Raw genomic sequence first — 24,795 nt, 5'->3', positions numbered from 1 at the left:
GAGTGGCTAAATCATTTAAAGGGGCAGGAGGAAGACAAAATTTGAGGGATATAGACAGAGAAGAGACTAACCTTCGCTGCATTTCATATTAAAAAAGTCCTGAGATAAATGCAAGTCTCTGACGCAGCATTTCCGCTTCTAGAAATTTATCTTTAAGGATATAATTGAGCAAGTGTATAAAGATAGACTCCAAGAATGTTAATCATAGAATTGTTCATAGTGAGAAATTGAAAACAGAATGCCCAACAAAATGGACTGATTAAATAAATATTGGTTTAGGCATATAATGTGCAAAAAGAAGCTTTAGGACAAGATTCTGGAGACTTATATTTTTTTAACAGAAAAAGTCAGTAAAAAGTTGGATGTAGAAATTCGGCGTTACCAGATGAAAAGTTCTAGAGATCTATTGTACAACAATGTGAATACATTTAACGCTACTGAACTATACACTTAGAAATGGTTAAGATGGTAATTTTAATGTTATATATTTTTTACCATAATAAAGTAAATGAAAAGTGTAGGTTATGAAATATTTTTTGGTAGTATCTCTCACACACACACAAACACACACACTCTGAGAGGCAGTTTAAATGTTAGAAGAGAGTGGTATTTTACAGGCACACTAAGACTCTTGGCAGAGAGAATCAACAGAACAAAGACCCTAAGCTGAATATGAGCATGGAATGTCAGAGAATCAGTAAGAAGGCCAGTGTGGCTAGAACACAGCAAAGAGGAAAGAGGGGAGAGAGACATGAGCTAAGGGAAGTAGGCAGGCCCAGATCACTTAGGACTTTACAAACCAGGTAAGGAATTTGGATTTATTTTATTATACCAGGTATGGGAATTGGGACACAGTCGGACAGTTTTTAAGAAGGGGAGAGACAGAATCAGATTTACATTTTAAAAGGAGTACCTTGCTGTGAAGGTAATGGTTTGTGAAGGATATAAAGTGGCAGCAAGCAGAAGAGTTATTAGATTATTTTAGTAGAACAGAGGTGAGACGATGGTGGTTTAGGCTAGGGTTGAGGGCATAGACACATCACCACTTCTATTCAACATTGTACTGGAAGTCCTAGCCAGTACAATGAGGCAAGAAAAGAAAAAGTTTGGAAAGGATGACGTAAATCATTTTATTCACCAATAACATGATTATGAACACAGTAAAATCCAAATGAATAGATATTAATAAAACCTGAAAATTAATAAATGAATTTATCTAGGACTCTAGATACAAGGTGGAAGTTAATATTAAAAATCAACTATATGCCTATATACTCACAATCAACAAATAGAAAATGAAATTTTAAAAATACCATTTACAATAGTATCAACATATTAACAAAACATGCATAAGACATCTGTACTGAAAACCACAAAATACTTACGAAAGAAAATTTAAAAGACCTAAAGAAATAGAAATATACAATGTTTGTGGCTTGAGAAAGACTCAATATTATTATAATGTCAATTTTTCCCAAATTAATCTATAGATTCAATTCAATCTCAGCCAAAATCTCAGCACCTTTTTTTTTTTTGGAAATTCATAAGCAGGCTGTAACATGTATCTAGAAGTGCAAAGGACATAGAACAAGAAGGCAATCTTGAAGAATAAAGTCAGAGGATTGACATCCCCAGATACTAAGATGTACAATGAGCTTGACTCTGGATTTTTTTAAGTGGAGTTCCTGTCCCTGACACCTTAGTCAGACAGCCGTGAACCCATCAGCCTCTGATCTAGAGCCACGAGTTGAGTCTGCTTCATCAAGGTGCATGGTGTCTACATAATGGGGAGAATGAAATAGCTATTGAGGAGGCGACCACAATGTCCACTGTGACAGCCTTCATATACACAATAATTTTACTGGACCCAAGCCTTGATGAGTAAGAGTTTGACAAGCACAGAGAGAAAAAGAGTCTCTAGATAGAGCAGCTTGCGTGGAAACAAGAGTGTAATATTATGGTGTGCTCAGGATTGGTGGGAAATTCTATGCGATGGAGCCTCTGGATGGGGGATAAATAGCAGAAGAAGAGGTTGGAAACGGCCAGATGGCAAAGAGCCTCCAGTTCTATGAAGTATTTAGACTTCGTCCTATAGAGTTACATAGCCAAATGTGGTTTTCAGACACAGGTATGTAACCTGGCATGGGGAGAGGCTGGGGCAGGAGAACAATTAGGAAGCGGTTTAGAGAACAGCAGGAGAGAAATGATGAGGTGCCGATCAAAGGCAGTTGAGACCAGCTGACACTGAGTGCTGAAGAGGTGCTACCCTTGGCTCTTTTCGTGCATGATTTCCTCAAATGCTCACAACCACCGCCTGAGAAGGTTTTATCTCTTGATTTTGTAGATGAGGAAACAGGCTGGGAGAGGTTAGGTAACTTACTCAGAGTCACACAGCTAATAAGTAGCAGTGCCAGAGGGTTTTAGCACAGGCCAGCTGATTCCAGACCCTCCGCTCTTCATCATGATACTGTACGACTAGGTCGCCATGCAGAGGAAGGTTCCAAACAGAGATATTTAGACATTTAATCATTAGGCTTTGGTGATGCCTGGGATGTTGCTTCCATGAAACAGCACTACCCTGCTTTTCTTCTTCTCTTAAAGAAACTTTCTCTTTCCCTCCTGCCTCCTCTTCACTAGGAGTGGGTTCCTGCTCTTTCTTTTCAAAACATTTACTTACTTTTTTAAAAGGAGGTTGTTTTCCCTAATGGCTTCATCTATCAATCTTTTTGTTGATTTTTGACCCAAATCTTTTCTTTCCAGTCTCAATTTCTCAATCACACTTCTGAAGGTCATTTTGACTTGTCTGTCCTATCATCACCTAAAACCCATGTCTAAAATTAAACTCATATTTTACTTCAGTTTCCCTCGATGCTTTCTGTTAATAGCGAAACTAACTAAGCTTCTGGGCTTGAGAATATTTGACCCGAGCATTCCTTCACCTTTCACACCCTGTCAGGCACCCAGGCCAGTCAGAGCCTTAGCGCGGTCTCAGATTCATCTCCTCCCCCTCCTAACCTCTGCTCCCGCTCTGCCGCTAGCTCTCAGTACCTCACGCCTGAATTACTGCATTTGTTTCCTGACTGGTCTCCCTGCATTTAATCTCCCTTAAAAAAAAATCCACCCTGCATATGACTCCCAAAGAAAACTCTTGCTCCAACACTAATTTCATAATTTACTTGCCTTGTTCGAGAACTACCTACTACCTAATGAATCAAGATTACTGAATCAACTCTAACCAGTTCTGTCTAAATTCGAAGACCCTGCACTGCCCAGTTTCACTTATTTTGTCAAATTTCAGTTCCTCTAAATTTGAACTCTCCACTCAAGTCAAGGGTCTTAATTCCTATCATCCCTTCCCCCAGCATCCTCTGTGTGCATACCGCCACGCTCCTTCCCGGCTCAACTATCGCTAATCCTGTTCCTCCGGCCTAGGACGCCTCCTTCCTTTTTTCTAGACTCATATCCCAAGTGAGTCTTTCCCTGATGGCTTCAAAAGAAAAAGTTATATCTCCTTCCTCCAACTTCTTTTGCTCGTTGCCACTACCAAAGAAGTATCTGTTAGCCTCCAAATATCTGTGTGAAATTGTGTAATATTTTATTGTATTAATATAGAAAGCTGTTCTGTGCAGTAGTCCAGGTATATATCTTATTTTCCTAACAAGATAATAAGCTCTAATGTTCAGTTTAAAATTATGTCTTCTACATTTTTTTCATAGTGTCTATGATAATACTTAAAAAATTCCTGTTATTGGTTGAAACTATAAATGCATCTGTTTTTATGCTCTGTGTATTCCTGTAAGCTTAGTAGTTTATCTGAATAATAGTAAAATATAGTTACTGTTCTCTTATTTTAAAGGGATGTTTCCTTTATAGAATTGAAATTGCAAATATTCCCAAATGTTTAAGACAGTCTGCTTTGTATATTCAAACTATACTAAAGTTATACCTTTTAGGGCAATATTTTTAATTATTCCGGGAGAAGAAAAAGAAAGCCCCTGAAGGCTAACAGTTTGAAATTGAACAGGACACCCTTGGGAAGGGAGAGGGTCATGGGTCATCGTCAAACAGACAAAAAACAATGGAGACGATTGTGTCTGAAGATGGTGTATTTTTTGCACGAGACAGTGTGTTGACAGTTTCCTTCCTCTTGGGTCATTGTTGTATGCTAAATGATCTGTGACAGCAAATTGATCACAAGCTTTTTCATGCAGGAGATATAATGCAGCCTTTCATTTTGTTTCCTCTGTTGCCAAATGCCGAAACATTTTGTTGGCAAATTAATGTTAGTTTAGTATATCATTTAGCAGTCTAAAGCATGCCATGCAGCTCTGGAAGCAATAATGATAATGATTAATTTATCTTCCGGTTTCAAATTTCTACTTAAGTGTGATTGCAAAAGTATAATAATAACACATTTGAAAAATGTTAGCCTTAAAATTAGGTGTCCATAATTGTTATTTAAATAAATGAATGCATTAACACATTTAGATATTGCCCCATTAATTTCAAAGTTGAGTCAAATATTTACTTTAAGGTACTCTATGATTTAGCTATAAAAATTAATGCTAATGTACTTGTTCTAAGTGAAAAGTTGCTTCTTCTTCCAAAGAGCTAGGAACTTAAATTGGAAAACAGACATAAGCCATATTACCTTTGACGTTGAAGCATCTATTTAAGCCAGTTAATTGGTGATTTTACATGTCTGAAAAATATCCCTAAGTAATGTTCTGTTTATAGAGTGTTGAGAATCTATGTGTTCAAAAAGTTTATAGGAAAAATACTTGAAAATGTAGTTATTTAAGAGACTGCTGTTATAGTTCATTATTGATAGTTATATTGATATATAACAATCTTTGCTCTCCCATTAGGACCTAGTAATATTGGCACAGGAAGGAAAGTGCAGGCAAAAGCATTAGAAGAGTTATTTTTTTCCCTCTTTGATAGCCAGACTCTTTGTAAAAATTAAACTAATCTTAATTCTGATGCATTTAGTCTCTCCTAATAATAAGGAAATAAAGGTGATTTTTACTAAAATTTGGTACAGAAGTTCAAGAAGACTATTGCAAAATGAGAAAATTTACAGGTGTGATGCTTTGCTTAGAGTTCTTTTTTAATGTTATTCATGAAAGGCAGATGTCTTAAACCTATTTTTTTTGTAATATACACATGGGTGCACATTTTCATTTATTATTGAAAAATGATTTGGACAGATTTTCTTTTTTGTGATTTGTATCCATTAGTGGTGAAATGAATATGTTGAATTCATTCATTAGAAATGCATATCAGAATTTGCAAATCAGTCGAATGTCTTGTGACAAGATATTGTTATCTGAACAGTCCACTATGATATAATGATTTTAAAAAGCAAATTTGTAAACTGCCCATTGTCTGATTTTTATTTGTATTTTCAGAATAATTAAAGTAGTCTCATTTAATGATTACTACAAGACATGGTCTGGAATAGCTACGTCAAAAGCCACAGAATACTACAGAACTCCATGTAAGGTGATCTAGACTTAGCCTATATCCTTTTGGTTATATTTATCTGTTAATGATTCTCAGCTTGTCTTGCTTTCAAAGACTGATTGACATATATCTGCTATGTAAGGGTGATAAAATTCTCTGTTGGCTCTGTATACTAGTCATTCAACAACTATTAATTTGGTTCCTCTTTTGTATAGAACCCTGGACTAAAGTCTGATTAAAAGCTAGAAGGAAAGACAGGCAATTGGAGGAATAAAAGACAAAGTTCTCAATCTTATGAGGTTTAGTTTTCTCCCTTCACCCCAGAAACAAGTCTTCACAGCAGGAGGAACCTTTTTAATTCTTTAAGCCGGAGGAAGTATTAGGTAGAAATTCAGCAAGCGAACATAAAACCTAGGATGGCCGGGAGCATGGCTCTCTGGGAGGCTGAGGTGGGAGGATTGCTTAAACTCAGGAGTTTGAGGCCAGACTGAGCTAGAGCGAGACCCAATCTCTACCAAAGATAGAAAAAATTAGCCGGGCATGATGGTGCAACTACTTGGGTTAGCCTCCCAACTACTTGGGAGGCTGAGGCAGGAGGATCCTTTGAACCCAGGAATTTGAGGTTGCACTGAGCTATGATGATGCCACTGCACTCTACCTCTCTACCTGGGTGACAAGAACAAGACTCTGTTTCAAAAAAAAAAAGGAAAAAGAAAAGAAAAAAACCCACGGCTGTTCAATTATATCAGTCTAAAAGAAAAAAATCATCTATTACCATCATACATTAGGAACTAAAAAGACGCGATGGGAGAGCTGGACAACTTTCTGGTTCTACTTACTTGGATCTTTAGAGTACTATTTCATTATTTGGATCAAAGTAGGTTATCCAGTCTGCACGCGTTTAGTGAAATAGGGCTTTGCTTCAGCCATCCTGAGAAAATGGCGCATTCTGAAGTTAACAGTGACTTCTTAATTCCCAGATTCCGTGATTGTGTTTTAGTCCTTTTCTTACTTGAGCTCTCATCGGCTGAGCTGTCCTTGATTTACATGACACCACACATCCATGGTTTTCTTTCTCCCTTCCTAAGCACTTCTGTGCCTGCTCTCTTAGCAATAAATTCTTCATTCAGCCCCATCTACTCACTCTCTCTGAAAGACTTCTTCCACTGCTGTGGTTTTCATTAGCCTACATGCCAGTGATTCCTAAAGCCTCTTCTCCAGCCAGGCCCCTCTTCTGAATTCTGCATGCATATTTACAACTGTGCATTGAACATCTGACCTACATGTATTACAGGCATCTCATATTTAAGATGTCCCAAAGCGAATTCACTATCCTACCCCCAAATCTACCCTTCCTCCTTTATTCCCTCTCTTGGTTAGCGGTAGACCACCATTTTTGCATTGTCTTGCCTATGCAGAGTCTTACAAGTTTCCTAGACTTCTTTATCTCTCTCATCAAACCTTACTGATTTTATCTCCTGAAATACGAATGCTTCCACTCTACTTCACCCTTATGACCACTTCCTTAGTTCGGGATCTCGTTATATTTCAACTCATTACTGTGATAGTTTCCTAACTATCACAAAAAAATAGTATCTGGTTTTAAGGCACAAATGAAGACAAAAAGTAGTACCAAGCTTAACAAATATTAAAAAAAGAGTTAATTAGATCAATAACTTTTAAGAAATCACATATTCTTTCAGGAGGTCAGTTATTAATTATTTTGTGATTACATGTTACCGTCCTCACTCACTCATAGATTAGTGGTTAAATGTAATTTAAGGTGCTTTAAGACACACAGTCTTCAGCAACTCTATCAGTACAAAGAATTTCATTATTTTCGATGCCAGAGTACGTGAATGTTTACTTCGTTTCAAAGATTTGTGATTGGGTGCTGCTTAGTCAATTCAGCAAACACATCCACTATGCGGACCTAGGATGTCTGAGCAGCTCAGCTAGGTCCCAGAGGCGATAACCCTTAATTACACAAACACTGTTCTGAGCCATTAATTGGCACACTCCAGGGAATGACTCAGAGTCAAACTCCTTCAACCAAAAAACAAACAGATTGTTACAGGATGGTGCTTTATAGAATGACATGTAAATATATAGGGGCACTTGGAAACTGCAAACTGCTAGAGAAAAAAAATAGAAGCACGTGCTGAAACTTCAGGAGATTTGGAAACGATTGTCACGCAATAAAGAATGATTGAAAAATGGAAGGAAATAGTGAGGCACCACTGACCACGATTTCTTCCTCAAAAGAGTTTGACCCCAAAATGTTTAATTTTGTTGTTTCTACATCTGTCGCTAACCTAGTATGTAATTCATCCCTGTTTGTAAAGGCAATAGCTGGTAATGGTTAGCTCTACCCCAGAAGAATTTCTGAGACTTTGAGCCTAGCACTTGGTGCAAGATTTCACAATCACCCTGCGTCTTCTTCTCCTGGAGAATTGTTATAAGAATGTTTCAAGAGCTTTTCTTGAATAATAACCAGCACTTAATTAAAAAAATTAAATGTAAACTTTACATGTGCTGCTGGCCACTTTATCTTTTGATAGTTCAGCTGGATGAGATCCAACGCTATCTTTTTTAATGGCCTAATTTCCTGGCAATAATAAAGATGAAGCTTTTAGATTATAGAATGCTTCTTCAACTGCTCAGAAATAAAAAGGAAACTTCTAATAACTTCATTTTCTACAGTTACATTCTTATCATTGGAAAGATTATTAAACTCTCGTGCATATTTTTAAGAGCTTTATCTTTTATGAATAGTGGTGGATAGTTATATTAATATTTTGATTTGGGGTATTAACTCTTCTCCGTATCTTTGTGCCACAAATCTATACATAGTCACTGATGCCATAATTATAGTAAGTTTATTCTTGTATAATGTAGTTTATGAAGTATGCTCATATATATTACGTTTTTTTAACCAACCCAATCTATCATTTTTTTATTCATTTATTCAACTAATATTTATTGAACACCTAATCTATGTCATAGTGGTATATTGACCCTATAAGCCAGGCATTATTGTTATTACCCCGTTTTACAGATGAGAAAATTAAAACCAAGAGAAGCTAAGAAACTTACCTAAGGTCACACATGTCAGGGATAATATCATATATTGGTAAACAGTGTAAGTTCTGGGGTCAGATTGGCCAGGGTTTAATCCTGGTTCTGCCATTTACTAGCTGTGTGGCCTTGGGTAAGTTTCTTAACCTCTCTGTGTCCCAATTTCTTCATCTATAAAATGAGAATAATCACAGCAAATACCTCATAGGGTTTAAGAACTTACAACAGTGCCTGGCACATAGTGAGTCCTCAAATAAATGTGCCCATTATTAATTAAGTAGGCTGTGGTCCAGAGACTTGAACCAGATCTTCTGACTCCACATTTGTTACTCTTTCTCATACCATACTGTCTCCATATTTCGACAGCAAATTGTTATCTCTGTATAGTATGAGATTTAAATTCAAACTCTGAAATACATGCAGTACACTTATAAATAATTATAAGTTTTAGCTCATAATCATAGGCAATCATATGGAAAATGTACCCATGATCCAGTGTTCTCTGTCCATCACTGTAGAATGGTAAGTAAAAGGTTTGGCAGCGAACAAACTAATACATATGGTTGTGGGCAACAGCGCCTTAACGACAGAATGTGGTCCCCATAAGGAAATGTTTATGTTAGAGGAAAAGAATCCCTCCAGATCCTTGTACTCTGTAATACCAAGCATAGGCTTCCTGATGTTTGTTTGCTGTCATCAGGACAGACCAAACAGCCTGAAGCATCATGGGGATGCTTGCTTTCACCCTAGGAGACTTCATTCTTTGAGTCTTTGAGCTAGCAATAAGGGCAAGTGTCTCCAAAACACATTTAGGAGAAGCAGCGTCGTCTGATTCTAATGCAATGGTTCTCAGTCTTGACTGCTCATTAGAACCACCTGAGGAGCTTGTAAAAATTCCAATATAGAGGGCACAGCCCAGACCAATTACATCAGCATCTCTGGGAGTAGGACCAGGCAGTAGTAGTTTTTAAAGCTCCCCAGGTGACTACAATGTGCAACCAAGGCTGGAAAGGTGGGAAGAGCATGATGTCAGAAGTTAATCACTCCTTAGTCCTGTACTAGTTTTGCCACATGCAGATAAGTGAATTCAAGTTAGTCACGTAGCTCTTTGTACCTTGTTGTTCATTTCTGTGGATCGACAAAAATATTCCACCCTACTTTAAGTTGCCGGATGGTTAGCATGAGATAGTGTGTGTGGAAATAAAACATGCTGAGGCAAGTGGGTGCTATTATATTTCTTTTGATGTGACCGTCTCAGCAGTGAGAAAAAAATTTCAGGTGAAACTCTACAAATGTTGTACAAGATGTATGTCATGGAAAAAGCAGAGTGGAAGCAATGCCCAGGAACCCTCAGAAGGAACAACAGAGAAGGAAGAAGAACTATATTATGGAGGTAATAGAGGCCGCTTTTCTACCACAGATTGCAGAACTGCCACAAAATCAAGATAGAGTAGTGATGAAGGAATTTCAAATGGCGGGACTTCCACTGAAACTTCGCTGATCTTTCTTCTTCTTCTCCTCTCTCTCTGTCTCCCCCTCTCTCTTTCCTGTCCTCATTCTTTCATCATTTCCCTCCAATCGGTGTCATTCACTGAGCGTCTGACAGCTGGCTATATGGGGAGACAAGAAGTTATGTATTGTGATAATCTTTCTGAGGAGTTTACAAGCAGGTCGTAGGAGACAGATGAGTGAAAAAAATGACAGTGATAAACTTCTCATAGAAGTGTTAAAGTAAAAGTTTGTACAAAGTCCTGTGGCCTTTTCATCTCTCAGATGATAGAGAAGGCAATGAAGAAAATGAGTCAATGATATAAAACTAATGGGACCGTTCAGGAAAGATGACCGTATCATTTGGAGTTTCATAATATATAAGAAGAGACTGCCATACATATTCCAATATAAAATGTAAGAAAGGCAATTTCAAAAAAAATTAAGGGAAGATATAAATTATCCTTAAATAGAAACCTCAAAAGGAAATAGCATTTGTGAGAGATTAAATTTTAAATTTTGGCTAAGAGTAATGAAGAGTCCCAATGAGAAGACATTACTCAACTTTTCTAGGTCTGTTTGTTCATCTGTAAAGTGGGTGTTATAATGGTAACCACTGCATACCTGCTTCACATGTTCCCAGCATATAGCAAAAATTCTATTTATGTTAGTTATTGTAATCTTTAAAGGAAATAATGAAACCTCACCAAGAACTTTGGGGAGCTCAGATTTATTTGCTTTGTTTAATGGAAGGGAGGAGCATATATCCAAATACCAATCAAGAATACTAATAAAGCCTGTGGGAATATGTATGTGTGTATGCTTATGTGTTTTTGGAGCAAAAAATAAAAAGTAAATAGGAATATTGCTGGAGAAAATCATGCAATATTAATAGAAAAAAAGGAGAACTATTCAGTTTAAAATCTTTTTATATCAATGGCAAATGTCATCAAGCTAAAAAGGGGTAAATTAATCATTATTAAAAAGGAAGCCCCAGATAAGGGCAAGACTGTTGGAGAGCATCTAGCTGGTTAAGTAGGTTCAAGATTGTAAACTCAGAACATAGTAAGAAATAGGGAGATAGAGTGTATGTGACCGTATGATCTGGCTTAATGGTATGTCATGTAAAAATTACCAGTACCTTAAACATAGTAGGTTTTTAATAAGTATTACATGAATTTAAATGAAGACATAAGGCTTATCATTAACCACAAACACATGAGCCAGTGGTGGTATGATGTGATTTCCAGAAGATGCTAATGCAGGTCTGAGCTGAATCGAAAGAAGTGTAGTGCACAGATCAGGGGAGGTAGTAATCCCATTTATGTCTTTGCCTCAAACCAAATCAAGATTCTGATCCAGTTCTGGACACAAAGTAGGAACATCAACAAAATTCACCACCAGGATGGTAAAAATAGTTGTCTCTAGAAAATCATATCCTAAGAAAAAAAATTGAAAGAACTGAGGCTTCCCTGTGAACTACCTTCAAATATTAGAGGGCTCTCTCCTGTGGGAGAGGGATGAATTTAGTATTGCTCCAGAGGTCAGAACCAGGACCAGTGGAAACTCGCAGCACTCAGGTTAAGGGAGGACACTGCAACCTTTGTCACCGGAAAGGGCAGTCTCCCAACAGCAAAGTGGTGCATTTCTGTGGTTGGCAAGGGATTCATTCAGAGCCTGGATGATCATCCATTAGAGAGCCTTGCTTTGTGAAAGATCAGGTAAGATCTGTAATGTCACTTCCAACTCCCAAATTTTATTTTTCTACTTGAAGTACTGAATTTGAATTTTCTTAAACTATGTCTTTGGTTTTTATATGTGTCATTCTACTACTTCCCTCATTACTATTGTTATAAAACAAAATTTCAATAAATTTAAAGATCTAATTGGCTTTTATTGGCGATTCATGAATGGAGTAGCATCTCATCTAAAAATAGATTTGTGCTCTGCTGAGCATGACAGAACAGTGGTTTTCACAAGGCAGCTATGGTAGGAACAAGAAAACAGAATAATACAAAAGGTGGATTGGTTAACATAAGGTACTTCAGGTTACTTTCCTTGTTAGGGTTAAAGCAAAGGACTTCCTTATCAGACCAGTTCAAGTTAACTGGGCCTCTTCTGGATTGGTTGCTGGGAATATCTTCTTTTGAAGAAAAAAAAAAAAAACACTGTTTAGGGATTTTCCTGCTTCCTTAAAATTTCAGTTTGATTGCATGGTGTTTAGCATGAGTGACTCCATTTTGGTTTGGTGGGTTGGAGTCTAGTGCAAAAGCCCAGTCCAAACCAATGGTCTCTTATAAATTTTATTTAACACTATAAATGATATATAAACAAATGTCATTATAATGAAAAAAATGTCCAAGTCACAGTCTTCTTATTTCAAACAATATGCAACATTACAAAGTTCCAATAAAGGGGAGAAATTTGGAAAGTTTCTGAGCATTGTTATATGACTTGAATTATATAGTGTATGTTATTGTCACATGTCAACTTAATGAAAAGTGAATTATTTTCAACTTTTAACTATTATTAATGAATGCATGCATAGCTCCTTTTTTTAATACTCTAATTTCAGTGCTTGAAGATCCAAATTTCATTGGACAGTATTATAAGTGGAAGAAAATGGATCTACAGTATCCTAAAGAATGGAATTCAAAGTAAGAAATTTTAAGTGCCTTGAATGCATTATGCCATTAATTTGAAATGTCTATTATTCTATTTTCTACTATCCAACTGAACCATCAGAAGAAACCCTTGGAAATAGCAACTTATGCCCTTTTCCAAGCATAAGAACAGGAATAAGAAACATCATTTCTTCTTTTCATATGAACCCAGGTGGGAAATATCTTTGCTACCTATTGGCTGCCAAAGATAGAGATAGGACATCAGCCACAGTGAAGAAATCTCACAATAACCTCCCCAATAATTCTTTTACTCTCATTTCCTTTATCAGCATATGACTTAGAAATCATAAAAAAGACAAAAAAAATTGTTTATATATCACCAATTAGCTTTTCATTCTTTTCATAGCTCCAAATAGCTTTTCTTCTTCCACAGATTTCTCACTCAGGAATCAAATATATTAAATCTAATGAGGAAGTATATAGTAAAATATAAACATAAATTATTATAATATCTTTAGAAATTATTGACTCTTAGACAACATTAAGGAGGAAACCTTCGTGTCATCTTTGGTCTCTAGACTCTGGAAGGCAGTTTCCGTGCTTCATCATGCCAGAGCAAAGATCCGTTTCAGTTCTGTGGTTCTGGGTACATCTGTTACTCTGGTGCTTTTATTTCAAGGTACTTAGTGAATGTGCTACCATACAGCCGGGGGAATTAAAGATCCTGTTTTTTGCATTTACCTCATTTACCTCGTATTGTAGCTTTTCAATGTACTATTAGCAATGTGCCCCCTTTTCTAGATGGAAATACAGGATTAACAGAATAATATGCTGTATTTCAGATTTGTGTGGAAATTGAGGTTCCAAAGATATACTTCCCTACGCTTTCACATCATAGTTCAGACTGAGTTTTTCAATTGGATTTTCTTTTTTCAGTTGATTCTATAACAACTTCCCTTCAAGCCAAAGTGGAGAAAACATTTCGCATTCGATATTTTTCTGCTTTCAGGATATATTATAGGCAGTAGAAAAGTTTTTATAACTATTAATCGCAATTTGAAGGAGTACAAACACGATTTTTTTCTTGAAGGCATGTTTTAAGTTTCTTTTCGAGTTGAAGAAACCTACTTAGAATCTAAGGTTAATTTTGCTTTGACATGACTTCCTTTTTTATTTCCTTGAACAGAACTGTTTTATTTGTTTGATCATTGATTCATTATGTAATGCCAACATCCCACAGAACCCCCAAATTTAGAAAAAGTAGGACCACGTCATTTTCAATTTATCCATCCTCTTCTACATAGGGCTAAAATAATTGTGAGTTGTTTGAGTACTGGAATGTTTTTCCAAATACATTATTTTCAAGTTATAGGTCAAATTATTATGTGCATAGTGACCCTGTCAGAATAAAACTCTGACACCTTATGCCATCTGGTGGTTGATGAGAATATATTTAGACCAAATGATACTTGCTTCTTGTATATTTTGGACTTAATTAATCCAAAAACCCCACTATTTAAATATAGTTTTAAAAAGACATTACGTTTATCTGCATTTTATTGTGGTATAAATATTTGAGCATGCAAATGTATAGGGGTAAAGTAAAAATCGAAAGAATGGTGAAATTCAACTTCTTTTCAGATAATTATCAAAAGTCTTAAGTTCATCAAAATACATGAGGTGTGATAAAGTGGTCAATTCATATACATTCATGTAGAAAATGTTTGGAGCTGGATCTATGCAAGTGAGTAATTGGTCTGTGTGTGCATGCTGTATAATACCATTATGCATCTCTCTGTTTTTAATATTTGCAAATGCTTTCCTTGCACTGAAATTTTCTATTTGAAAAAAAAACCAAAAACACAAGTTGAGAACCTTTTATTTGAATAGCATTAAGGAAATGCTGTCACTCCTGATACTGTCCTATACTCCTTCTCCCCACCTCCCCTCCCTCATGAAGCAATACTCAATTCTTAAGCCACACTAAATTATTTTTTCTTATTATTTGGGGGCCTAAAATCTCTTCACCACTCTGTGCCTTCTGCCTGGGATATCTTTCTCCAGGGGGTCTTTGCTGGTGGCCTGGAGTTAGGATTCGATCAGAGGGAAAAGGCGGAATGCGGAGCACTGAAGCACAGGGGCACTGGAGCCAGACTGTCTGGATTTGAATTCTGGCTCTGCCAAGTACCAGCTCTGTGACCTTGAGCACGTCAGCTGGTTTCTTTGTGTGTGTCAGTTTTATCTATTAAATGGCAGGAATAAGTATAACCTACCTCCCAAGGAAGTTTTGAGGATTAAATAAATTCATATATAAAAAATGTTTCAAACAGTATCTGGCACATGGTAAGCATTCATAAGGTTCGCTATTGTTCATGCTTTTTCTCCTGTGGCCTTCGTTCAATTTGCAGATGGAAAATCTTTCTTTGCGAGCAACATGGAGAAAGAGTCAGGCTTTAGAGTCAGGCAGACCTTGGAGAAATTCTTACCCACTCTGAACTTGTTTTCTTATCTGCTAAAAGGAGATAACGTTACCTACCTTGCAAAGTTGTTTTGCATTTGATCTCTTGAATGAAATCATATATATAAAATAATAGATTCTGGCACATGAGCATTCAATAAATATTAGTTCCTGAGGAGAGGAGGAGATGAAAGCCAATTCCCCCCCACCCCCCACCCCAGCTTTTCAGAGAATAAAAATAATCTTTGTCAGAAACACATAAAAAATTATCAACTTTTCTCAGGTTAGAAAACAACACTTATCATGACCGCATTTATTTTAGTCCCATTATGGTTCTCTGTACAAATTTATGGGGTACATGTGCAATTTTGTTACATATATAGATTGCATAGTGGTCCAGTTGGAGTTTTAGGGTGTCCATCACCCGAATAACGTACATTGTGCACATTGAGTAATTTCTCATCACCCACCCCGCTGTGGTTCTTTTTCCTTCTCCACTTCGCCTCCATCATTTTTTGTGCCTGGCAAAGTGCTTCACAAGGGTGGCATGAAGATCCGGCACAAACATCGCTGTGGAAACCGTCCCTGCCATGCTCAGGCATGCCCAGTTCCCTTGCCTCTGTTTCCACGGTACTCTGTTCCCGTCTCTTTCAACATCTGCTGTCTGTTCACGAAGAGTGACCAGGACAAGGACATTAGTGTAGCTTTGCATTCTCTGTACTTAGCATGGGAGCCTGACAAATAGTAGGCACTCAATTAATGTTCGTTGAAAGATACATACCTACCCTGTTTCCCCATTTAAGATTAGGATTAAACATGAAGGCAGTTAATTTTAGGAAAAAATTTAGATGCAGACTTCTATTAAGGTTCATTCTAATGTAGAAATTAAGGTTCTATTTTCAGAGTTCTAGGGTGTAGTTATAAACAGTGATTGAAAACTGGAACTATAAATGACTTGTGAATATTTTATGCAAATTCTTTAATTTTATACGTTTTAGTTACTATTAATAGAAACCTATTGTCATTATAAACAGCTTATAAATATTCATTAATTAATCGTTTGGATTGGTGTTCATTTCTCAGGCCTTCTTTTTCTTTTCCTATTGCCTTGGCTGCCTTTTGAACATTCATGCAAATGCTTTATTTCTACCAAGACATGGAAAAGAATATGAATCTATAATCTAATCAGTGGTTTGTATTTATTTTCTCCAGAGAAATAGTGAAAGATATAAACTCAGAAAGCAGCAAAAGCTATTGTTTTGAGTGTTCTTCTTTATGCACATATAAAACTTTGTGTCATACTCTATAGCTAATGATTGCTTATGTGATAACAGAAAAGTCTATGCCAATAATCTAAGCTTTGGCAGCTAGCAAGTTACTTAAATAAAAGTTATCAATTCTGGTGGAGTTTTATAGCCAATAGAGTTTTAGAAAAGAATATTACTCTTGTTATACCAAGGAGGTATAGGGGGAACAGTACCTTGTGTGTGCCAGGCATCCTCCCTTCATTTCCTAACATCACACTGGCCACCCTGTGGACTTGACAGTCCCACCGCCATTGTAACCCACCAATAAGATTCATCAGCTCCTTCAACGCGATGACAAATCAACCGCTTTGCTTGCCCTGCTGACACAGCTTCAAAGCAAGATTCCTAGCCACCGTTCCAACTAGATTACCACCCCTAAGACCTTCCTCTGCACAAATTCTGTAAAGGTGGAGGTAAATATTATCTCCAGTTTACCACTGAGAGACACTGAGGCACAAAGAGATTAACCAGTTTTTCTGAGGTTATCGTTAAACGCAAATTTCATTTAAAAATAAAGTATTTCCTACTTGTCTAATACGTACCTATTAAAAGCTTAAATTGTTCAGATAAGTATAAAAATGTTGCCTACTCAATTACAAGCACAAATCAAGTCTATGTTTTGCAGAAAAGTTGTGGTTTTCTTTTTTTTTTTTCGGTCAGCTTCAAATTCTATTACTAAACAATGTTGGTTCCTTTCTCCTTCTATTTAAAAAAGAATGTGCAATATCATATACCAATATAAATTTTCTTATATTTATAAAATATACTCTGAACTTAGTTGTCCTCTCTTTTAAATTGGGAAGTTAATACATATCATTTTTAAGTTCCTTTAGAGTCTGATTTTGTGAGCCTGTGTTTTAACTGACAAACACACAAGTAATCTTTCTTTTAGTATACCTATGTTTGATTTCCTTTCTCCAGTTACGTGGAAGACATTCATGCTGAGTCTATTCGTTTAATACATGTTTGTGCTATCCTTTCGGGGTTATCGAATTTAAATAGTGTTTTTATAGGTTTACATAATTATATATTTAATGCGTATTTAAGGATGCATGGTAGCTTTTTTATTCCCCAAAGATTAAACCTTGAATGCCATCTTGTGGTTAAAGAGAGAATTAGCATTAAGAATGGACATGGCATATATTTTTTAACATAGACATGGGAAAAAATATAGAACCTTTAAAAAAACTAATGATATTCAACCATCCCAGATTCCTTTCATGCATTTAAAAGATTTTTATTGAATTTGTACTATGTGCTTTTATGTTTGTCTGCAAAACTTCCCAGAGAATGAGAAAATGTTTCCATTTTATAAATAAGGTGTGTAGAAAAGTTTAAAAAAATAAAATTCCCTAAGGTTACATACTTAGTAACAGAGCTGAAATCCAAACCCAGGCCTGCCGGATGCCACAACCCATGCTCTTCCCATTAGACTAAGGTGCCTTAAGTATGCCCGGTACCATGTCAGACACTGAGGACCTGGGGATGGCTTTGGGGATGGCTTTGCGGATGGGTAGAAGGCGTGATTCAAAGGAAGCCATTATAGCAGAAAAGAAAGTATTGTTGCTTGTCCTTCGAAGCAACACACCAATAAGGCTATTTCTGGTTTGTGGAATTGTCCTTGAAGTCTCAGAAAATAGCTATCATGTCTTTCTCCAACCTCCCCTTAAATCTTCTTTTTTTCAGAATAAACATATTCAGTTCCTTCAACTTATTTTTATGAATTCCTTACTCTTTATTGGTCCTCTCTTATGGGTATAATTCATTTCATCAATTTCTCAGAATGTAGCCCCAAAACTTTACCATGGATTTCTGGTTGTAGCACAGAATCCAGTGGCGCCTTCTCTATTATAAACACCACAGCTTAAAATTGCTCCCCACCTTCCTCGCTCCTGAAAAAGAGGAATTTTAATATGAGTCATAAACACAAATCGGTTTTTTTTCCCTAAGAGAATTGCTTCTTTGGTGTTCTGCTCCCACATTTTATGGGGATCTCATGTGTGTTTTCTCCGGCCCCTCTTTCCCATCCCCTCAGTCCCCCTCTCTGTGACCAGAGAAACATGATACGTGGATTGGCTTAGGCCTTGCTCATATCCTCCAACTGAGCAGGAGTGCAAGGGAGAGGATTATGTTCCCCAGAGGCATTTTAGATTATATTTTACCAGAGAAATAGAGGAATGAGAAGGAAGTCAAGAACACATTACCAAAAGTCAGATTACTAATGGAAGGATACGATAAGTTTTATGATTCTTCTTATGCATGTAAAGCTACTTTTCAAGAACACGTTGCAATTTATGGTGCCAGCAAGACTATGTGAGAATTAAAAAATGACCAAGCATTAAGGTTTTTCATTTTACTTTTTAACTTAATAATTATGGCGTTGTATTTCGCAGTCATTGAATTTGCATTTCTTTAGTGACACTAACCATTTTTGTTTTTATAATTTGTGTTTTAAGTTATATAAAGGCAAATGGTTGAATAAAAAAGGAAATAATGCTTATATCAATTTTGGAGGACAAAGGTTTATCAGTAGGTAAGAAAAGACATAAATTAAATTAGGTTATTTTCTAAAGTAATGTTTACTCTGAGTAAAATCAGATCCTAATGATTTTTTTAAAAACTCACACGAATAAAACCATCCTCATATAGCCACCTAATCTTTGACAAAGCAGACAAAAACATACACTGGGGAAAAGAATCCTTATTCAATAAATGGTGCTGGGAAAACCGGATAGCCACATGTAGAAGACTGAACCAGGATCCACACCTTTCACCTTTCACAAAAATCATCTCACACTGGGTAACAGATTTAAACCTAAGGAGTGAAACTATTAGAATTCTAGACGAAGATGTTGGAAATACTCTTCTAGACATTGGCCTAGGCAAAGAATTTATGAAGAAGACCCCAAAGGCAATCACAGCAACAACCAAAATAAATAATTGGGACCTGATCAAATTAAAAAGCTTCTGCACAGCCAAAGAAACTGTCATAAGAGCAAACAGACAACCTACAGAATGGGAGAAAATTTTTGCATGCTACAAATCCGATAAAGGACTGATAACCAGAATCTACTTAGAACTCGGGAAAATCAACAAGAAAAAATCAAACAACCCTATCAAAAAGTGGGCAAAGGACATGAACAGAAACTTTTCAAAAGAAGACAGAATAATGGCCAAAAAACATATGAAAAAAATGCTCAATATCTCTAATCATCAGGGAAATGCAAATTAAAACCACAATGAGATATCACTTATCTCCAGTGAGACTGGCCTTTATCAAAAAGTCCCAAAACAATAAATGTCGGCTTGGATGCGGAGAGACAGGAACACTCATGCACTGTTGGTGGGACTGCAAACTAGTGCAACCTCTGTGGAAAGCAATATGGAGATACCTTAAAGAGATACAAGTAGAAGTACCATTCAATCCAGCAATCCCTTTACTGGACATCTACCCAAAAGAGCAAATGATACTGTATAAGAAAGACACCCGCACCCGAATGTTTATAGCAGCACAATTCACAATTGCAAAGATGTGGAAACAACCCAAGTGCCCATCAATGCACGAGTGGATTAATAAAATGTGGTATATGTATACCATGGAGTACTATTCAGCTTTAAGAAACAATGGTGATATAGCACCTCTTGTATACTCCTGGATAGAGCTGGAACGCATTCTACTAAGTGAGGTATCCCAAGAATGGAAAGACAAGCACCACATGTACTCACCATCAAATTGGTATTAAGTGATCAACACATAAGTGCACATATAAGAATAACATCTATTGGATGTTGGGCAGGGGGGAGGGGGGAGGGAGGAGGAGGGAGGAGGGGACGGGTATATGCATACACAAAGAGTGCAATGCGCACCACCCGACATATTTGAAACTTGGACTTGGGGGGGGCAAGGGCAGCATACGTAACCTAAACATCTGTACCCCCATAATATGCTGAAATAAAAAAAAAAAAAACTCACACGAAGTTCACACAGAGCTGGAAATTATTTGTGCTCCTGCCAGCTAGAGTGGAGAGACTTCATAATTTAATTAACTTTGACTAGACTTCAGAAGGGTCATGCCTTAGTAGTGGATCCATATTAGCCCCCAGATAAAGGCTCTCCTAGACCCATAAGAAAGCTTTAAAGCAAGCTTTGAAGGTATCAGACTGATTCACAGAATACTGAACTGTGTACTAGAACAAAGGACAACGATATGTAAAGGAATATAACAAAATTCAGCACGTAACAACATTTTTAATGTCCACCCATCAAAAATCACCAATCATGCAAATAAACAAGAAAATATGACCCATAACTAAAAGAAAAATAAAGCAATATAAATAGATCCATAAATGATACAATGGAATTAGTAGATATGGACTTTAAAGCAGCTATTATGTGTCTTATAAAATATACTCAAGTATCAAAAGGAAACACGAATATGATGGAGAAAGAAATGGAAGATATACAAAAGGTCAGAGATAAACATCTAGAGATAAAAAATAAATCAGAAATTATAAAAGTATGTGCTGTATGGGAAGAGCAGCAAATTAGACCCTCAGAAGAAATGACCCATGAATGTGAAAGTATAGCAATATAAACTCTTAGAAATTGGAATAGAGAGACAAAAGACTGAAAATTAAATTTAAAAAAAAGAGCCTCAGTGAGCTGTGGGAAAATATCGAGTGGTGTAAAATACATGTAACTGGTATCCCAGAAGAGGGGACAGAAAAAATATTTGAAGAAATAATTATAGCTGAAAATTTTCCAAATTTGATGAAAGCTGCAAGCTCATAGACTAAGAAGCTCAATGAATCCCAAGAAACAGAAATATCAAGAAACCATACAAAGGCACATCATAATCAAATTGCTGAAACTCAGAAATAAAGAGAAAAATCTCAAAAGTGCAAAGGATGAAAAGAAACATCACGTGTTACACACAGAGGAGCAAAGAAAAGAACAACCAATAACTTCATATCAGAAATCTTGCAAGCCAAAATATAAGAAATGACAACTTTAAAGTGCTTAAAAGAAGTTGTTAAGCCTAGGTAAGCCTTTTATACCCAGTGAAAATATCTCTCTAAAATGAAGGTAAATAAAGATTTTTTCAGACCTAAATCTAACCACATAGATGAAATGAACAAATTTCTTAAATGATAACATCTACCAAGGCTCACTTAGAAAGAAATGGATGACCTGAATAATCCTATATCTAATAAAGAAATTAAATTTATAGTTAAAAGCCTTCACATGAAGACAGCTCCAAGACAACTCCAGATGGCTTCCCTAGAGAATCTTTCACAAACTCTTTCAGAAAATAGAATAGAAAGAAACACTTCCCAGGACATTATAGAGTCAGCATTACCTCAATAACAAAACAAAAGACAGTACATCAAAAAGAAAACTACAGATCAAACATTTCATGTACACAGATGCAAAAATGTTAGCAAATATATTTTATATATAATATATAGGCCTTAACATTGTTTGACATTTTTAAATGTTAATTCAAGATTATAGTCCTGGTATAAACCCTGCTTAGTCATGATTAATTATGATAAATAATTTTAAATAATTATGATAATTTATCATGACCATGTGGGGTTTATACTAGAAAAATAACCTTGGCTTGACATTTGAAAAATGTAAGCAGTATAAAAAAAATATGAAAGAAGAACCACATTATCCTCTTAATAGGTGAAAAAAAACTCAACACTCATACCTGATTTAAAAAAAAAAAAAACCCTTAGTAAATTAAGAATAGGAAAGAAAAGAAATTCCTCAACCCGATAAAGCACGTATATGAAAAAACTATAGCCAACACTATATATAACGGTGAGAGACTGAATGTTTTGCCCTTAAAGTCAGGAACAAGACAAGGACGTCTGCCCTCACTACTTCCACACAGCATTTTATTAGAGGCTTTGTTTTCATTATAGAACATACTACTACTAATACATCTTGGCTTTTACATTTGTTCATTTTTGTCTCTTCTCCATGGGGTCAGAGACCTTGTCTGCCTTGTTCATCCTGTATCATTAGCTTCTAGAATAATGTCTGGCACAAGGTAGGTAGTCAATGAATATTCATTAAATAAATGAACTTTTTAGTAGTAGTATGTAAGTGAAGTACAGCTGTGGAACAAAAACATTCATAGGCCACTTAATTTTCCTCAGTAAACAACTTTTTCACTCAATGTTTTCTTGTCATCATATATCCCAAAAGGTAGTCATCCCCAAAGGAAATTTTTGTAACAGTTTACATTTCCATATGTGAACTCCTTCTCCAAGGAAATGCTTCAATAGCTTGACTTGGGTTCATTGATGTCTCCTGCCAGTCTATTGTTTTTTCCAGAGTAAGTCATGAATTCTTCTGATAGAATTTTTTCCTTGTGTAGTGAACTGAATAGTGTACCTCTCCCAAAATGCATATCCCCTAGAACCTCAGCATGTGACATTATTTTAAAATAGGACGTTTGCAGATGTAATTAGTTAAGATGAGGCTATACTGGATTAAGCTGAGCCCTAAATCCAATGACTGGTGTGCTTATAAGAAGAGGAGAAGACACACAGAGACACACACAGGGAAGAAGACCTTGTGATGTCGGAGGCAGAGACTGGAGTGATGCTACAAGCCAAGGCATGTCCAGGATTGCTGGGACCAGCAGAAGCTAGGAAGGGACAAGGGGAGATTCTTCCCTAGAGCTATCAAAGGGAGCATGGTCTTGCTGCCGCTTGATTCCAGACATCTAACCTCCAGAACTGTGAGAGAATAAATTGCTATTACTTTAAGTCAGTAAGTTTGTGGTAGTTTGTTATGGCAGCCCTAGGAAACTAACACCCTTTGTTATACCACATGGTGTTTTATTACTCTTTTAATACCAGTCTTACATCATACTTGTTTGCTTTTCTAACTACTATTCTGTTGAAAAGCACATATTGAAATAATTTTACTTTAATATTAGTCAGCACTCACGATGATACCATACTCAAAGCCTATCGTTTTATTTTTCTGTTTCATTTAATTTGTTTCACTTATTTTTCTCAAAAGTAATATATACTTCCCAAATTTCATTAGGGAATTTAGATAATTTCTTATTTTTCTCTTTCTAGGTTTGCTGCTATCAAATCTCGGATTGCTAGAAAAAATAGAATGCCTCACAGAGTCAGTCATTCAACAGAAAGAAGTCATCTCTGCCCAACTCCAAGTAAGTTGAATTCAGCCTATTTGTTTTGCTTGTATAACTAAAATATTATTCATAATAAATTTAAGTTTTTATTAAGTTTAATTTTGAATATATGAGGCCTACTTCATTTTTCTCCTTTTAAGGTTGCTTTAACTCTTTCTATCAAAATAGGAATTGGAACTTTGAAAAAATTGATTTACTTATATTTCCAAGCTTATTACCCTTTAATAGGTTAATGTGCAATTTGAAAATGTAAGGCTAAGTTTCAAAATGTAAAAAAGCAGCGAGAACAAACAGAGCACTAATAAACTGATCCCTAAAACTCATTGTAGATTCAGAGATATATGCAATATGGCTGAAAAGAAAGAAACAATGTTGAGTTGTTTTTTGTTCTCTTTGAAAAATTAACATTTTTCGAAGAAACAGTGTTAGGTTTTTGGGATGACTTGAGGGTGAGTCTTGAGCAGGAAAAGAGGGCTGGTAACTTATAATGGAAGTCAGCCAGTATAGAGGAGAAAGCATGACATTTGGGTTTAGAGAACTTGGGTTTAGATTACAGCTGTATGTAATTATGGGAAAGCCACTTGATCTCTGAACTTTAATTTCTTTATTCCCAGCTAGTACTGGGCACATAGAAGATGTTCAATAAATATTAGTTTCTAATATCCTACCTTATCTCACAGAATTCTTGTGACTCAATGACTCCATGTATGTAAAATTTCTTTGTAAACTGGAAAGTACTGTAAAGTATTAGTTATTGTTTTTCCTGTCACCTGGCCGTTAAAACACAACAGCACATAAGTGCCAGGCACAGACGATAACCGTCATTCAGTGATTCCCCAAGGGCCCTGCTCCTAACCTTTTCTCTGGCTCAGTATCCACTTCTCTTTCTCCTACTTGTTTTGCTGTAACACTCAGATTTCCTCCTGTAGATTACCGTCCTGGTCTTCTCCATTCAATTCTGCCTTCTTGCAGATTTCAGGGCACCTGCAAAGACTTGTAGGAAATGGTACCTTCCACAGCCTTACTCTCTGCTTCCTCCACAACTTCTCTACTCCTCCCTGCAATCTCTCTCTTCCAATGCTCCCACTGTCTTTGACCAAGGGAGAGATCACTTGGTTAAGTTGATGATCACAGAAATTTCTCTCCTTGCTTTGTCAGACTGGTTTCAACAGCTCAGATCTGCTTATATA

At 36.3% G+C, this 24,795-nt stretch overlaps 1 protein-coding gene across 1 annotated transcript in view; it reads left to right on the top strand.

Moving 5' to 3' along the window:
• The window catches only part of UBE2U (ubiquitin-conjugating enzyme E2U (putative)), a 52,424-nt gene that overhangs the window by 22,375 nt on the left and 5,254 nt on the right, over positions 1-24,795 (top strand). The window contains exons 7-9 of the mRNA XM_012639422.1: positions 5,412-5,500; positions 12,608-12,689; positions 23,529-23,621. Coding sequence (XP_012494876.1) covers positions 5,412-5,500; positions 12,608-12,689; positions 23,529-23,621 — 264 coding nt within the window. The remainder of the gene's footprint in view (positions 1-5,411; positions 5,501-12,607; positions 12,690-23,528; positions 23,622-24,795) is intronic.

Source organism: Propithecus coquereli, unplaced genomic scaffold, assembly GCF_000956105.1.
Source record: "Propithecus coquereli isolate 6110/MARCELLA unplaced genomic scaffold, Pcoq_1.0 Scaffold14, whole genome shotgun sequence".
NCBI classification, from domain to species: domain Eukaryota; kingdom Metazoa; phylum Chordata; class Mammalia; order Primates; family Indriidae; genus Propithecus; species Propithecus coquereli.
The sequence above is the reverse complement of the archived record's forward strand: the minus strand, read 5'-3'. Positions and strand labels throughout refer to the sequence as shown.